This window comes from Taeniopygia guttata, chromosome 17 (assembly GCF_048771995.1).
Source record: "Taeniopygia guttata chromosome 17, bTaeGut7.mat, whole genome shotgun sequence".
Classification (NCBI taxonomy): domain Eukaryota; kingdom Metazoa; phylum Chordata; class Aves; order Passeriformes; family Estrildidae; genus Taeniopygia; species Taeniopygia guttata.
In genome coordinates, this window is record NC_133042.1 from 3854489 (window position 1) to 3872764 (window position 18276).

The 18276-nt window shown below is 50.5% G+C and overlaps 1 protein-coding gene across 1 annotated transcript in view; it reads right to left on the reverse strand.

Annotated features, from left to right (window-relative positions):
- Window positions 1-18276, reverse strand: part of ASTN2 (astrotactin 2) — a 336891-nt gene that overhangs the window by 234499 nt on the left and 84116 nt on the right. The window contains exon 3 of the mRNA XM_030286868.4: window positions 14957-15341. Coding sequence (XP_030142728.2) covers window positions 14957-15341 — 385 coding nt within the window. The remainder of the gene's footprint in view (window positions 1-14956; window positions 15342-18276) is intronic.

Genomic DNA, 18276 nt, shown 5'->3' on the forward strand with positions numbered 1-18276 from the left:
TTGTGTCACTGGGCTGTGTGTTTATCTCTAACATGTTCTGCTGCCCTGCCGCAGCTCTGTCCTGCAGGGCAGCGTGTGGGGCTCTGCCCTCAGTGGGATGGTACAAACATTAAATACCACAAACTACCTGTGCTGGATTTACAATAACGTGCCAATATCTGTCACCTACGTTGGACAGTGTGTCCCCAGCCTAAACCAACAAAAAAATGCCAACACCACAGTGAAACATGGAGGGCATGAAAAAGGAGAAAAAGGACAAGACACACCCAATTTCCTCCATCTTGTCCCCTCTGAACCCCTAATCTAGAATCCTAAAATTTTACTTTTGCACCCATGCCACACTTAATTATTACTGATATCAAACACTCAGAGCTTGTAATTCATCCTGTAAGATTGAAAACTCTTTTCCATGGACAGAGATCACAGACAGTGTCTCTGGGGGCTCTGTCCAGGGGGGTTCCTGACCCCTGCCAGGGTCCCAGACCTGCCAGGGCAGACAGAGGGAAGCCCTGGATTCCCACAGGGAAGCCCAACCCCACACTCCCTTGCCCAGCAGAATGCATGGCAGGGCCTCCCCTGAACAGATGGAGACATCCAGACCCTGGGGTGATGCAGGACTTGTGGAGGGGGAGCAGGAGCTCTGGAGTGGCTTGCACTGCTGAGGCTTATTTACCAAAAGGAGGCCAGGAGGAGAGCACAGAGGGAGGAGGAGGAGGAGGAGGAGGAGGGGAGCATGCCTTCAGCGAGGTGACAGCAGCCTCATGCCCCTGCTTGGCTGATGGGACCGTGGTGACTGTACCCACCTGGCCACCACGCTGGCACACCCGTCAGAGGAGCAAACACCAAGAGAGGGGCAGTGGGGAGGGAGGGGGTCCCTCAAGCCCCGGCTGTTTGGGATGATGCTACAAATACTGCAGGAATTGGGAGCAAAGGGCTGCACTGCCCTGCACAGTGCCAGCACATTGTTGGCTTCTCTGTGCCCCTCAGCTCAGGGGTTTGGAAAAAGGAAATGAGAAAGGGAAGCAGGAGGGAGGAGAGAAAAGTAAAGCAGGGGAAGACAAGGAAAAAAAAAAGGAACGGGAAGGGGAAATAAAAAAATAAAGGTAAAGAAGGGAAAATGAAAAATGAGAAAAGACCCTTATTATTGACACAATCCCAGCAGAGTTTGGCATGGGTGGGTAGCACAGAAAAAACCCTCAGTGACAAATGAAAGATAGCAGAGCTTCTGCGTAAGCATGAGGGGGTGAGATGTGTGAGCATGAGGGGTGAAGGATGAAGGGACAGCCCTTCATGCACTGCCAGCAGTGCCAAAAGGGACAGAGAAGTGACCACTGCACTGTAACAGAATGAGACAGCACTCGCTGGGGCCGTTCATCACATCCACGAGAGAGACAGGCCACTGCAAACCACACTGCCCTCTGGGCCTCCCCACAGCAGCTACTGGAGGCTCCAACTGGTCAGAAAAGGATGGGAAGAAGCACTACTGTGGGTAGACAGTGTCGTAATAATTTGTTTTAAGTACAGGCCAGCCCTGGACTGGTCAGGCAGTTGGATTAGCTGATCCCTGTAGATCACCTCCAATGGAACTACTCTATTCCACACAACCCTGCCAGCCCCCTGCACTGCCTGTGCCAAACACAGGCTCAGCCAGCAGCTCCTGGCACATCCACAGCTCCCACATGCTGCTCCCCAGCACGACACAGCCACGTCAGCCGTGCCCAGGCACCAGCTCCTCCCAGGCTGGCCCAACACGACACGTTCCGGAGGCAACAGGACCGTCCTCCCCTGGAGCACAGCGTGCCAAACGCCTTCTCTCCCCTCCCCAGCTTCCAGGATAAATCCACCCGGGCTACTGAGCTCACAGCTTTGTCACCTTCGTGCTGAGAGATTCTCCAGCCTGGCAGAGGTGGTGAGATCCACCCCGAGGTTTGGCACAAGGCTGTGATCTCCATCTCCCCCCACGAGCAGGGGAATCACGAGGCTCTCCAGCCCCCACAAAATCAGCTTCCCTCTCTGGCAGCACTTTAAGGACACAGCTGAAGGTCACCCTACCTTTGCAAAGCACAGCACACATTCCTGCAAACACCTCCCTCCTGTCCACCCCCATATTCTATTTGAAAAGCGATTTGCTCTCCTTATGGCTCCCCTATTCGTTTTGCACGTCTCCCACAAAACAATTCCCACCCAGAGCCATTCTCTCCTCCTTGCTTTCTGCTGGCACAAATTGCGGTGGGAAAATATGTTGTTTGGCTTAAAAATTACAACAACAACAACAAAAAAAAAAGTAGTCATCAGCTGAACAATATGAGCAATGTTTGGGTAAAAATGCGTTCCAATGGAGATGGGAAGCAGCAGCATTCACTCCAGGACAGCCAGGAGAGCTGCACCCTCCCAGCCACACTGGATGGGTACAGGGTCTGTTCTGGGGACACGCCACAAGCAGGATCTCACCATCCCAGGAGGGATTCCCCATCTCTGAGTCCCAGGCTTGGATCAGTGCAGCCAGCCACAAACCCCATGTGAGAGATGAACTATTTGTGAGCCCCCACCAGCTGCACTTGGGTGTTGTCTCCACTGTTCCCAGACATTCTCGAGGCACTACAAAACCCCTCTGACTATGCAACCTGCTCCCAAAGCTAGGCAGTGATGGAAATACTCCTTCGATCTCAGAAAAAAGCTCTCAGATTTGCTGAGGTGTTTTAGTCTTCAGACATGGCCTTGAGCACCCCAGTGGAGCAGCTTCTCCTCAAGCCAGGCTCAAACCTTGTGGTGCCAGTGGGTGGTGGGAGAGCTGGACAATCCTACAGCCTGGGTTGTGTAACTCATTAAAACAGAACAGTGAGGTTTATGGTCTGCAAAGGTGACAGCTTCCCTGAGCCTCAAAGTCTTTGTTGTTTGGCTTAAAGGTTCTTTTTCTGGAGCCACAACCATCCGTGCTCTCCTCAGATACACCTGCGCTCCCAGAGCTGCAGGAGGACCACTGGCAAGGCACCAGCAGCTTCTATCAGAGCTTCCCACACTAGGTATGGACTGAAACATATTTTTATAAAACACGGGTCTTTAAGCATCTGGTTTTCCCATTTCTCTCTTTGATTTCTGGCTGTCGGAAGGCAAGTTATTGATCCCTCAGTATTAACAGTGCTCACAACACTCCCAGAGTTTCAGGGAGAGGACTAACTCCAGAGCATCTCAAGAGCTGCTCGACTGCGTGTTTAGCAACAAGACAAACTCAGTCAAGGATTAAATGAAGAAGTTTGGGTGAAATTAGAAGCCAAGGTCAGTGGGGTTTCTACTTCCTGACCTGTCACATGGAGGATGCAGCCCCTTCACCTCAGATACTGGCTCTTCTCAAAGACTCTCCTGCCCTTTCACTGACTACTTCCAGTATTTTTCACATCTGCTTTTTCTGGGCATAGGGCAGGGGACTCTCCTGGGAACCACTGACGTGGGCTCTAAAGGTCTAATCCATCATCACGTCCCTAACACACCACGGGAACACCAGGCAAGTGCCAGTCTAATGATGTTATAATTGTTTCCTCCAAATCAACTCCCTGATATTCAGCAAGCTCATTTTGATGTTTCTGGATCAATATTTTAGAAATTTCTGTTCCACAAAGTATTTCAAGAAATTGACTTTCTGATCCTATTTTGGAACAAGCATAAATTTCACAATACTGGAAGTTTTCCACATGGTGGAAACCCTGATTTCTCACCAGCTCTAAATAATGGGTGTTTGTTGCTTTTCGAAGCATGAAATAACTAACGGTGTTTGTTCTGAGACTGGGATGTGGACTGATTTTCAACAGTGCCACCCTGAAGGTACCGAGCTCCACAAAGCACAGAGCTTTAGTAGCATAAAATTAGGTAATTACACTGACGCTGATGTGATGACAGTGGATTGTACAGATTTGTACAACAGCTTCGCACGCACTCGGAGGAAAACACATCCGAGGAGCCACAGAGCATGGGAATATGGCAAACTGGGAACTTCACCTCTCTGTGTGTGTCTCCAGCCACCAAACCCCTCTCGAGCAGGAGAGCCTGTCCCCTTTGGTCCCCTGATCTCCAGCAGTCCATGTCAAGTGCCACATGCAGCCACTGTGTCCAAGAAACACAGGGAAGACGCTGGTTGCATTCCACAACCAACTCAGGACATATACATCTGTTTTATTTAAATACATACATATAAATATATCTCCATAGATATACTTGTATTTAAATGTATATCTCTATATATGGATATATACAAAAAACATCAAAAGCAAGGATGAAGGAGGATCTCCAAAAACCTCTTTTATGAAATGGGGCTCTCACACACAGCAACAGAGGGAGAGAGGAACCCAGGGGCATTTTGAAAACAGCCTTGTATTCTATGTCGACTTTTTCTTTCTTCTCCCTCCTGGCCCTTTTTGTTGAGCTTTAAAATAGAGACTGTATACATTTTTTTAGCACAGCTATTAATATATAGTTATTAATGCACAGTTGTTAATACATTAATAGATTATTATATACATTAATAAATCTGTAGCTATAAAAATAGATCTTTATACGCAAAAGTCTGATTTCAATTGCAAATTGGAGGGGGAGGGAAGCAGAAGAAGAGATAAAGTTTTATTCAAGATGTCTCCTTTGAAGGAAACTGAACAAATGTACTTTCCTCCTTCATATATTCATGAGATGACTGCTTCCCTACCCCGTTCTCCACCACCCTCAGCTCCGGGCTCGGAGCCAGCACAGCCCTTATCTGGTACGAGGCAGGGGAAAAAAAAAGTCCTGATAGGATCAGAAGTTTTCAGTAGTTTAACAAATCTGGGGAAAAGCCTCCAATGGGTTCTAATAAAGCCTTAGGAGTGTGACGGGCAAGGGGATGCTGGGAGAGGCTGGTGTGCAGTGAGGGGGACAAAGAACAGCATCCTGCAGTGGGGACAGGGACCTAGGGCACCCCAAAACCCTTCTGGACATGCACTCACTCTTTGCTTTTCACCTTTATTGCCAAGCTTTGCCATTTCCCCCATCTGCAGAGATGGAGAGAACGCCAGCAGCTCCCAGGCTCGCTGCAGCTGGGTGGGCAGGAGCTGGCAGGACCCCATCCCACTGGGGAGGGACGGGCAGAGCCCACGGCAGCACCCCCTGGCACCGGCCCCCTGACCCTGCTCCATCCTCTCTCCAGTCACGGCGCTCAGTCACTTCCCAGCTAATTGCCTCCACTCATGTGTGCAAACTCACCGTTTACCGGAAAATGTCACGGAATGTTAATTTCATTCGGAATGCGCTTCCATGTTTTTATGATGGGAAATGAATAAGCATTGTATTAATAGCATCATTTCCAACTCCAACCGCAGCCGTGGCCCCGTGGATGGATGCTGGGAGTTACTCATCACCCTGCACATTCCCTGCCTCTCCAGCTCCTTCCTTTCCCTCCTCCCCGCTCCCCCGACTTCTCCTGTTGGTAATTAAGATAATGCAATGTAATTATAAACATATTAGGAAATATCAAACGCTGAAGAGCCGCGGTCTGGCACTCCCGCCTCTGCCTCACACCTCCCAAAAGTTGATGGGTCCCTGCACTCCTGGGGCTGCTCCAGCTGCTCCTTCCCAGGGGCTGTTTCTGCCCCTCAGCTCTTCAGCAGGGACTTTCTAGCACGCTCCTCCCCTGGCATGCACATGGCATTTATTTCTCTATTCCATTTGTCCTGCAAGGAAAAGCCTTTGGTGGGGGGGTGCTGCCCCATCTCCCCCACCCCAGCACTGAGGAGGTCCAGTCCAAAAGACTCCATTTCCCATTGTTTCAACTCTAATAAAACCCTTAACTTTGGTTTTTTTATGAGACATCATAACTTTTTTTGCTTAGGCAGCGAGCAGAGAGGATGAGGGAAGATGGGCAGACCCTCAGTATCAGCTAATGCTCCTCAAGTTATCAAATAATTGAAAAGTTAAATAAGAACCCTCTGGAGGAAGCTTCCCGATTTGGCGCTAATGGGCACACGGAACAGTCGGAGCTAATGTTGCGTGGAGGAGAGACAGTGGCTGGAGAGCACAGCTCCCTCCCTCCACCACACAGCTCCTGCAGCTGCACAGAGCCAAGGGAGACACTGCCCCATGGAGACAGCTGGGGCAGGGACTCGCCGAGGGCAGAAAACTGTCCCATTCCCATCTGTCTGGGGAGCCACTGCTGGGGACAAACCTGGGGGCAGCAGCACTGTGGCATCTGTCAAGTGAGTGTGAGCAAGTGCCAGCACCCCAAAGGATGGATGTGGCCAGGACAGGGCTCCAGGAACAGCCACAGCTGGCCAATATGGGTGGGAATTGTGGCACAATGGCCCCTGGCCAGTTTCCACCAGTCCCCAACTCCGTGCTCAGCAGCATGGTGCAGAATTAACTTTTTAGGTAGAAAATACATTTCCTCTGCCCAGCGGAAAAAGTGATATTTTTCACACTACTGACAAGGCTGTGCCATGTGCCAGGATGAATGAGGGAGTGTTGCCAACCCAGAGGAGAAGGACAAACTACCAAAATCTCTCAATGTGGCCAGGAGCTTCAGCTCCAAATGCAGCACCAAAAGGACCAACAACCTCCCACACTGGGCAGCACACGGGTGGAGGCAGCAGGCAGTAGAGAATGAGATGAGAGCTGGTTTCTTGGCTCAGGAGAAGACCTGGGGACACCCAGAATGCCCAGGATATCAAAACCAAACCTATTCCAAGCCCCACAGGTAAAGAAGTGAGGCTGAGCAGTGCCACACTCACAGGACCAGTGGGAGAGTCGCAGCAAACGCCGTAACTCAGCGGGGCCGTCAGAAAGGATTGATTTGAAGCACCTTGTTAATAAGTTTCCTCTCCCCCTGGTCCTTCAGGGAGGTCAGTGCCTAATGATAAATGGGGCTGGAAGGTGCCTGCAGACCCCGTATCAGCACAGGTGCCCAGCCTCAATCCATCTTCCTTAGGAGCCAGCTGACAAAACCGTCTCGGTGCCGTAGCCAGGTAAAGCACAACCCATGGGAAGAGGACACGCAAACAGAGTGAAAAGGTGGTGCTGCAGATGCCCTCCCTGCTCCCTTCCCCATAAAACCCACAAGTCTGGGATGGAATGATGAGGGAAATCTCCACATGCTGACTGGTGGAGCCACAATGTCACTAAAAATCCAAGGAGAAAAAGGGCTGAGTGCTGTGGTCTAAGACAAGCACATCACTCGCTCAGGTGACAGGATCCAGAGCAGCCTCAGCCCTGAGCCCCACATCCCAAGGGCTGAGTTCTAACCAGCATCTATCTATGTACTTCCAGTAGAAATGGGGAACATTGTGGGATTGTTCTCCTCCATCCCACATCCTCTTCTGATCGGTCGGATTTCAGAAACCAGTGGCAGGTTTTCACTCCATGCTGACACCATGGAAGCAGCCCCACAGAAAGTGTCCAAGGCCAGGCTGGACAAAGCCTGGAGCAGCCTGGTCTAGTGGAAGATTGTTGCCATGATTCTTAAGATTTTCTTCTGACTTTACATTCTGTTAGAGAATTTTCTCACACAACTTTCTGTAAACAATCTATTGTTTTGCATTCCTTCATAGGGGTGGAGAAACTTGATGCACTAGTAGTTTTGTCCAATGTCTTTGGAGAGGTGGCACATTCACCCTCCAATCCACTGTCACCTTTGGAAAAGTATAAATGCTGGAGGCAGAAAATAAACGTTCTTTTTTTCACCTTGCAAATAGCAGTGGCTCGTGTTGTGCTTTCACGTGTCCTGCAGCGACAGAAGATGTCTCTGCCCATGGCAGGGGGCTGGAACCAAATGGTCTTTTAGGGTTCTTTCAACCCAAACCCTTCCAGGATTCTGTGACAGCCCCGGTCAGAGCTGAAGCTCTCCCAGGTCCTCTGCATTGCACACAAGATGCAGCCCAGCCAACAAACTTAGGAGAGGCAAGGACACCTGAGATGCCCCAAGGCAAGTAAACAAGCATCATAATGCTTTTTTTAGATTTTCCATCAGGGAAAGAAAAAAAAAAAAAGGGAAAAAGAGTCATCTTGAAGCTAATCTTGGTCAACAACTGTCCCACAGCCTGGCTACACCCTTAAATAATGTAGTGCTTTATCAAACATTCATAGTGATGCACAAAGTGATGAACAGTGTGTGCCTGGCATTTATATAAATATAGTTCCTGATGGCTTATTTTCCTTGGACAGCCAACACTTCACAGCTTATCTTCTGTGAGCCTGTGATTTTGCCTGGATGGAAAACACTTTGGACACCTGGGGAATCAGGACTACTGCACATGAAACTGCCATGACATCCCCACTGGGCATCTGCAGCCCCACAAGACTCCAAATTCCTCATTCAAGAGCTGCTGCTGACTTGAGGAGCCAGAAGTCACCCAGCTGTGTCTGGAAGAGGGGACACCAAAGGGTATTTCTTCAACTTGGGACGTTGTGGAGTGTCAGGGTGAGACCAGTCCAAGCCTTGCAAAGCAGGAGGACTTCACAAATCCAGCATCTCTTCAGGATGCTCAGCAAAATACTGGCATAATAAACCTCCCTGCATTTGTTCCAGTCCCTATGGCACCATTCTAAACCACTTTTCCAACTGCTTCTTCCCTCCTCTGTCTCATTAAATTAATGAGCAGGTTGTAGCAAAGAGGGGAGAAAAACATTAAAAACTTACCAGGAGCCCACCCCACCAGCCTCCATGAGCCAGGAAGAGCCCTGGCTGACCCAAGGTGTTTAAACCTTAATTAGTCATTAAGCACGGGCCAGAAAACCCGTGCGCCATGGGCTGCAGGACCAGAGGAAAGCCCCAAACCCCAGGAGCTTCCCTGTCTCTTGTGTGCCGTTCTTAGAGGCAGGAGATGTTGGAGATGGATGGCTCTTGAGGGAGAGATGTCCTGAGAGTGCTCCCACACATCCGTGGTGCTGCTCTGATCCACCTCCTTGGGGATGTAAGGGAGGGGAACACTGTCCCACAGCCCCACCATTCCCTCCCCCCACACTGGGGACAACCCAGGTTTGGGGTGGAGGTAACCATTTCAATGGGATGATCACAACAAACCTAAAAGTCCGGCCTGGCAGCTCTCCATCGAGATCTCCAAAGACAGTTAATACATTAATATATTAATTATGACTGTGTTTATCTCTGCAAAGCACAGCTTTTCCCTGGCAGGCCAGGACATTTGCAAATCCACACTGAAGTCTGAGCTGGTATCACCACAGAACCAAAGACCCAATGGCAGGGCTGGTGTAACCTCTCTAACTGGGGCACTCATTCCCTTCGTTAATACATTCAATTCAGTTACAACTGAACATGCTGGGCTTGAAAACAGCTTAAATGTCTTTATTAACTAGAGACACTACCTAAGCATGTCTAGAAGTGCCTCCCTGAATTAGGAGCCAATTCCTGCCCAGCATGTTGAGCCCCCACCTTTATTTTTTTTCCTTTTCATTTCTTTAAAGCCGAAAGTTGCAGCTGTTTTTGGTTTTGGTTGTTTTTTTTTTTTTTCCAGACAGGACTAGAAGACTGCAAAAAAACACTTTTCACTGGCAAGCTATGAGAATATACATTTTCAAAGGTCCCTATAAATTACAGAAGGAGTTGGCTGGGATTAGAGCTGGGAAAAGCTGATCACGTACAAAGAGGGTCATGATCCCATCAGGTCACTGGAGAGAAGAGCCCCAAGACACATCAGATGCTGGCCTGACGCAGTGTCCCATTTTAGCCTCCAGCCTCAGCAAACGTTAAGCCATCACTTTATTTATTAAAGGCTCAGAAAGCCTCTGGTTAATGCTGGGAATCAGGATGGAACTGCAGCTGACTCCTCGAGCCAACAGCAGCAGCAGACGGTGGCTCCAAGCCCCAGCACGGGCACCAGGGATGGCACACCTTGGCACAGCCATCAGCCCAGCCAGGCACCAGTGTCCCCTCAGGGACACCAAGGACATCATTATCAGGCCAGACATCTAGTTCCTGTTGCCTGAGTGCTCTCCCTTCTCCAGCGTGGAGAGCAGCACCATCACCTGTCCACGGTGAGGGCGTCGCCCCCAGCTCACACCCGCCTCTAAATCTCATCTCCAAGGCACTGCAGAGCTCAGGTATTTGCAATGAACCAGCTCCAGGGAACAGCTGGACTACCTGCCCTCCTCTTGCACAGCTCAGCCCCCAAAATGTCCCTTTCCACAGTCCCAACACCCTGCCCTCCAGCAAAGCACTGCCTTACCTCTCCCCGAAGGAGACTCCACTGCCAGGAAAAACAATTCTGAGACGTGGTCACCAGAACAGCTTCTGCAGGGCTGGTGAGGGGCACAGGAAGCTCTCTCTTGCCATCATCAGGATCCTTCCCCTGCTTTTTGCTGTTACCTCAAAGCCATTTGTCTCCCCTGCCTAAATCCCTTCTCCCACAGTTCTCCTGGGCTGCACCACCCAGAGCAGCTTGGCTGAGCGGCTGGGGGGACCACAAGCCCTGACATCAGCACTTCCCAATATTTCCTTATGCTGCTCTGCATCTGTCTGGCTTGGCTCCCTCTGCAACCCCCAGTGAGGACTGAACCATTAACTGGCATGACCAGGGCTACCAGAGCAGCCAGTGGCAGAGTGGAGCTGGATCCACATCTCCAGGTGCGCTCTAGCAGCCAGACCATCTTTCAGGAATGCTCAAAAGCATCTCACTGCTGAGAAAAGCATCCATGGATTAAGTAAGAGAAACTTCAGAGGTTTACCTGAGCCAACACAGCAGGGGAGAAGCAAGTCCAGGAGAGGAATTCAAGATGAGTGCCCAACCACACCTTTGATATGCCCATGGTATTAATCATTGGAACCATCGGTAATAAGTCCTGTCTCCTGTCTAGACTTGGAGGCCATACCCAGACTGCAGAGCCTGTGAAGCCAGCACAAAGGCCTACTTGAAATGTGCTTTTTTTGAACATAAAAGAAGCTGAGAAATAAAGATGGGTCCTTTGTTGCAGGAGTGGAATTGCAGATAGTCGATTTTCAAGTCTGATTTCTCCTCAGTTTTCACAAGGCAGAAGTTCTATTTCTTGCTGATCCTTAGGAGATTTGCTTTGGCAAAATCTCTCTGAGGAACTTGTGTAATCCCATCCTGAGGTTGCTGGACTTTACCTTTGTTTACCAACTCCACCACTGTGTATCCAGTGCATCCAGACAGGGATGCAGCAGTGTCACCTACAATGGACTGGGACCCAAAGTCCCTCAAAACAGGACCGGATGGACAAAAGCAAAGGGCTCCTGCTGCTGTAGGATGAAGCTGTGTCTGTGAGGATGAGAACTGTGTATATTAAATGAGAAAAGCACATGAGGAATTCCCAAAGGGATGGAGCTTGAGGCCATCTGCTTGGGAAAAGCAGGAGAGCAGAACTCCTGAGGAGAATGGACTGGAAACTCCACAGTGAAGTGAGACCAGAGGCGGTGAGGAAGTGACAACACCTGCACAAATGTACCCAAATCCCATAATCACTGAACTGGGGCTGAGTTCAGAGAGGGAGGGTCTCCCCAGCAAAGACCAAGATCCCTGAAACTGCACCCCACACCAGCAGAGCCCACTTGGCGCCATGCACACCCACTGAGCACAAAACCCTACAGACCTTTTAATTACCAAAGAGAACCAAACCCACAAGGAGACAGAGCAGTCCCTGCTCCATCCCAGCTCAAGGGATCCTGCTGGATAATTAGGACAGCCTGGCTATCGCTTCCTGCCTCGCTCCATTTCATTTTATTCTTAATAAAAAAAAATAATTTTTTTTATACTTTTCTTCCTAAACCGCCTTGGATTTTTCTGCTGTCTAAATTCATCTGGGCTCTGTACAATGTCACCAGGTCAGCTTGTGCTCCTGCTGCAATTCTAATTTTGTCAGCTTTACATTTTCTAGGCAGTTGGGAGATTTTTCGTTCTTTGCTCCTTTTTTTTTTTTTCTTCCCCCAAGTCAAAAATGATTTTGCATAACAGTAATAACATTAATGGCCCTGCACAGTGCATCCAGATTACAACTGCAGCTAGGGAGAAATAAACATCTCATCTTTGCCCTGCTGTTTATCTCCCCACAGCAGAGCCTGGTATCAGGTCAGAACCTGTAATTTCATTAACTTTATCACTCAGACACGCTTGTTGCTAGATGTCATTATTCAGCACATCACTCCTGTGTTTTGTTTGTGCTGGGATTCACTTCAGATGCTCTGGCACCACACGGGAGCATCCCTCCCATCCACATCGCTGCCTGAGCTGGGGAGGAAAGTTTGTCTTGCTGAGCTGTGATCTGCAAAACATTTGTGCTGCTCAGCCCTCCTGGGCAGGGACTCCATGGAGCAGAGCCATCCAGAGCAATTCCCTGCCTGATTCCCTGACTAGATACATGCAGGAGTGGTGAATAAACCCCCACAGTCTTCCTCACAGAAAGAAAAACTGACCCAGCAGACACCAAGCGTGGGGTGTGGAAATCCCCAGTGATGGAAGTGAACAACCCAGCGCCTGCAAATCAGGCAGTGCCCAGCACAGGGGGGAAGCTGCAGCTCAGGCAGGTGGAGGGTGAGCAGAACTGCTCCATCTCCCCTGGATTTGCCATCCCTGGTAATTAATGCTGGGAAGTGACACTTGAAAGAGCCTCTGCTGACAGCCCCTGCGAGGAGAGATCGTTTGGAGCCCGCTGACAAGTCCCAGCTGATGCATTATCACAAGGCAGCTCAGCAAGAGCAGCGAGGAGAGCTTTTCCCAAGGGAGCTGCTGGATTCCCTGGGATGCAGGCACAGCTCCACACCCATCCCCAGCGACCACAGTGAAACCTGGCAGTGCCAGCTGGGCACCAGGGAAAGGCTGATCTCACTGTGGCACTACAGCCACGCTCCAGCTGGGTGTCCCTTAGTGCCTCCACCTTCAATCCAGCTGCAAAGCCATGCCCAAGCAGAACTGGCTCCCAGTCCCTGGGGATCTCCAGGTGTCCAGCACATCCCTCTGGCTGCCCTGGCTGTCTTGAGACCCTGGCAGAGGTCTCAGAGACCTTGGCATGAAGTCAAAAATACCTGTGGCTTTGATTTTAGCCCATGGAAAAAACCGCCAACTTTGTATGAGGAATTACAAGTCACAAGGGTTTGAATAGTGTGATATTTAGATTAACATAGGGTGGAAAAGTAGAAATTTGGGGTTTTTAGAATGTAGTTCAGGGGGTCAAGATGGAGGAATTTGGGCGTGTCCTGACATTCTTCTTCTTGCCCTCCATGTCTTGCTGTGATGGTGACACTTTTCGATTGGTTTAAGGCAGAGACACAGTGTCTAACATACATTATAGGTATTGGCACATTATTGTAAACATAGTACATGTAATTTTGAGTATATAATGTAAACTCCTCCTGAGGCAAGGGGCAGATGGCCATGGCTTCCTTTCTAGATGGACCTCGGCAGGTCAGAGAAAGAATGTTATAGAGAAGAAAAAAAAACAACCTTGAGAACTTGATACTATGCATTTTAGATTTCTTCTTTGGCTGCACAGGCTGGGAAACAATTACTTTTACACTCTTGGGCTCCCAACACGTTGACCCTGAGATCCAGGTACCAGGTGTCTGCTCACACTGAAGCTTCTCCACCCCACATGCCCATCCCACAGGAATCTGGCTGTGACTGCTGCTCGTGTGCTGGCCAAGGCACCTGGGAGCAGCATTCTGAGTCCCCACACTTCCCCTGCCTGTGCCACCAGGTCAGAGTGGAAAGCCCACAGCACATCTATTCATATCTGCACTCTAGAAACCCTAGATCTGAACCACAGCCACCTCATCCTGGGCAATCCAAGCTCTGAGCAGCTTCAGCAGGGAGGAGTAAGCAGCACAAACCACAGTTTGGCTCCTTGAGCAGAGCCTCATCCAAGAGGGAAAAGTGCCCATCTGGGAGGAGGCATACAGTGAACTGGCACAGTCTGGAAGGATCAGACTAGGCAAGGCACAAACCTGCCTCGATCCAAGGCACAAAGCCTGACAGCATCACAAGCAGAGCTGGTGGGAGCATTTGGGAACATCTCTCCCAGCTCAGGTATCCCACAGGCAGCTTCCAGCTTAGGGCAGAGGGTTCAGCCATGTAAGTTTGTTATTGCCAGTTCCTGAAGCCCCTGGATAGTTTAATATTCTGCTCTAGATCTTGTTTGCTGTTTTGTTTTGAAGAGCACTGAAATGCAGTTACTGCTGTCTTCCCCACTCACACAACTCTAAATAATTTATAGAAAAGCAAAACAAAGAAAAGACTATGAAAGAAGAAAGAAGAGAGCTTGGTTATGAGATATGAAGGCTTTCATTTGTTCATTCTCACTGAGCAGAGGGCTGAGGAGACATCTCTTAACCCCATGGGCTGGTAACAGCCAGACACACACCAAGAGATGCCAACAGGGATGCTCAGAGCAGCACTCGAGGATGTCACATTGACCCCTGGGCACCTCCAAATCTGCCTGAGCAAAAATACCCATCACAACCACCACAGCTTTGTTTAAAAGGGGAAAGAGTAAAGAGCATTTTAAAGGTGAAAGAAAAACTACCTCAGCCACCACTTAGGACCACCACAAGGGCAGGGAGCTGCTTTCCAGACACACTGCATCACCTGGGTTATCCCTGGCTCCTCCATGGAGCCAAAAGGAGTCCCTGTCCCCACCCCTGCCACTGTCGCTGCAAAATCTGTCTGGAAAGCTCACACAAGAAAGGAAGGATGGTTCAGCACCACCCCAAGATCCCTTTCCTGCACAGAGCAAGCCAGCACATCCCTTCCTTGCTCCAGCTGGAGTCACTCACAGCACTAATGTGCTTTGCTTTTGTTTATTCAAATGCATTTTACTGTGCATTGCAGGTGAACAATATTAAATGGCTCATAATAACATTTCAATAAGCAGAGGTGGGTGTAGCAGCTTCTGAGAGACAGATTTTAGAAATGCAAGCAATCAAGAATGTGTTAGCAGAAATACCCTGGGGAACGCGAGAGAGAGAAAAGCCACAAACCTTTCTTCTCGTAGTCAGGTTTCTCCTCCCCGCCCCGGCCCAGGCTCTCCAGCGTCCTTGTCACCTGGCTGCCAAACTCATCCTCCCTGGCGCTGGGCTCTGCCCGCCGCGGCGTCTCCTCCTCCTCCTCGTCCTCGTAGTCGTCCAGGATGGGGGTCTCGCGGATGGGCACCCCGATGACGGAGTTGTGGGCCTGCAGGCGGGAGTTGCGGAAGCTCTCGCGGGCCTGGGGGCCCAGCAGCACCGAGGGGATGTAGTGGATCTCGTGCGTGGCCTCGGTGCTGGCGCTCTTCTGCGGGATGCGGCGCCGCTTGTGCCAGCGCCGCTGGGCGTACAGGGCCACCATGAACACCAGCAGCAGCAGCAGCAGCGCGATCAGCCCACCCTGCAGAGAGAGCACAGGGCACTGTCAGGGCTGCGCGGGGTCCAGGGAGGGGTGACGGGTGCTGCAGGGTCCATAGAACCACGGAATGATGGGAGGATGAGATCCTAAAGCCCATCTCATTCCATCCCCCCGCCATGGGTATGGACACAGAATTCACAGAGTCACTGGGTTGGAAGAGACCTTCAAGATCATCGAGTCCAACCCAGCCCCAACCCCTCACCTAAACCCTGGCACCCAGTGCCACATCCAGGCTTTGTTAAACACACCCAGGGGTGGTGACTCCACCACCTCCCCAGGCAGCCATTCCACAACTTTATCACTATTTCTGTAGAAAACTTTGTCCTAATATCCAACCTAAATTTCCCTTGCTGCAGCTGGGAACTGTGTCCTCTGGTTCTGTCAGTTCCTGGAGAAAGAGCCCAACCCCAGCTGAGCACAGCCACCTTTCAGGAGCTGTAGAAAGTGATAAGGTCACCCCTGAGTCTCCTTTTCTCCAGGCTGAGCACCCCCAGCTCCCTCAGTGGTTCCTCAAAGGTTTGTGTTCCCAGCCCCTCTCCAGCCTCGTTGGCTCCTCTGGACATGCTCCAGCATTTCAAAATCCTTCCCAAACTGAGGGGCCAGAACTGGACATCATCCACTAGGGCAAGGTTGTTTCACCCCTATCCAAACTCGAACACTTCCAGGGATGGTGCACCCACAGCTTCCCTGGACAATCTGTTCCAGTGCTTCACCACCCTCTGAGCAAACTCCCAGAGCATCCTTCCATCAACAGCCCCCAAACCACACACAGGTGGAGCAGCCACCTCTCAGGTGTGAGGTCATGGGCAGGTAGATGAGGATGCCAGGGATGGTCTTCAGCTGGGAATAGCACAGTGATACCTCCAGCTAAACTCTGACCATTCTCCCAGGGACTTTGTTCTCTCCACCTCACTCTTTGGGACCCCCAGGCCCCCTACACAGGGGGGGAAGGGGAATGGGGATAATCACAGTCCACCACTTAGGAGAAAAAAACTCATTAAAACCACCCAGCTGTCACCCAGCAGCAATAAAGCCTTAGCAGAGACACACATCTCCCAAAAATGATGGTGCAACAAATGGCCCCTCACAGGCAATGCTCCCAAGGCATGGTTACCCCAGCTCCAACATTTTTGGTTTGATTTCCCTGTGGTTTCAAGATCAGCTGCAGAGTTGGGGCACAGATATTCCAGACTCAGACCTTTTCTACTCAGCTCTTGTTTTTCCCCTCCTCCAAATTTTATTCAACACAGCTCTCAGCAACATTCATATTGAAAATAAAAATCTTTACCAAAAAACCCAAACTTCCAAATATCTATATGTACATGGAAGTAGCACATCCTCTCAAGGGAGCCTGGCTAGAGTATCAAAGGGAGCCAGCCCTGCCTCTGGCTGCTCTGGAAGTTAAATTCATCCCTGCACACACAAGAGCTGTGCCTGTGCCAGCTCCCAGCCTCCTAATCTCTGCAGCATCAGAGCAATTTTATCCCGTGGCAGACAAGCAAGGCAGGGCATGTAAATCAGGAGCAGCACGAGTGACCAGGGCTTTGCAGCATGACAGGAACAGCCAGGGCAGGGCAAGCGTTCCTCGGGCACCTGGGGTGCCACGGCCCAGAGCAGAGGCTGGAAACATTCCCTCTGCATTCCAAACGCTGCACCTGGAGCACGGCTCTGACTCCTGAACAGGAGCAGCTGTGAGGAGGTGGCAGTGGAAAGCCACAGGTCACAGGATGAGCTGCCTCACAGGAGGGGCCCAGCACAGCACACCTCACATCAGGATCCCCGCCTCTCCTGCCAAATTTTCCTCACGCACACAGGACTTGGGTTCAGGATACGGGCTCAGCTTGAGTTCCCCAATTTGCACGATGTGCACCATCAGGAAAGGTGTTTTGCTGCCCAGGAGATGCTCAGGGGTCCCTGCATGGCAGAAGGGCAGGGCTTGGTGAGTTGCCCAGGTTATGCCCTGCAGTACCAGGGCACTTCAAGGACCAGAGGGACGAAGACCCACCATGGTCTTCCATGCTCAGAAACAAGAACCAGCATGGACACTTCAGCCTGGGAGAGCAGACTTGCGTTTCCTTGGATTTGCACAGTTCCTGAGCACCACAGGAGCTCCCTGGCCTGAGCCACCCACACCCCCTGGCATTTCCTCAGACACCCACTTTGCAGGATGTGACATTCACACTCTCTGCACAGAGAGACTAACTAACTCTGTCTCTCAGGATTCCTTGGAGAAGCACAGAGAGGAGAAAACAATCTTTCTCTCTGCTCCTTTGTCTTGCCCATGTGGAATGTGGTGTGGAGATTGTTCACCTGCAGTGATGGCTGGGCTGGATTCTAGTGAAGGTTGTTTGGGTTCAGTGACCAATGGATCCAGCTGTGTTGGGCTCTCAGCAGAGAGTCACGAGTTTGAATTAGGTAAGTAAGAAGTAAGTATTTAGAATAGGACAGTATATCTTTAAATACTGTATTAATGTAATACAGTATAGTTTTAATAAAGCTATCCTTCAGCCTTCTGATCTGGAACCAAACATCATCATTTCTTCCCACATCCAGGGTTCACTGCATTTTACTAGAGCAGGACAGAAACCATGGCACACCAGGAGGGAGGCCAGGCCAGGTGACAAGGACACAGCAGGGCCACAAACTTCAACCCCACTTCAAACCCCACTGCAAAACCAGGTCTGGCTCATGTGCCAGCATCTTTACAGCAGAGAGAGGGGTCTCGTGGCCCCTCTGAAGGGCTTCAAAACAACACTCCTGGATGTGACTGCTGTGAAAAAATCTTCTCCAAGACCTTTACCACCAAATTCCTGAGCTGCCCGGCTGGGTATCACTCACTCCTTTGTTCACTCTGCCGCTGGGAATGAGCTGCAGGGCAGAGCACTCTGCACCCATGGGCACACAGGCACTCACTCTC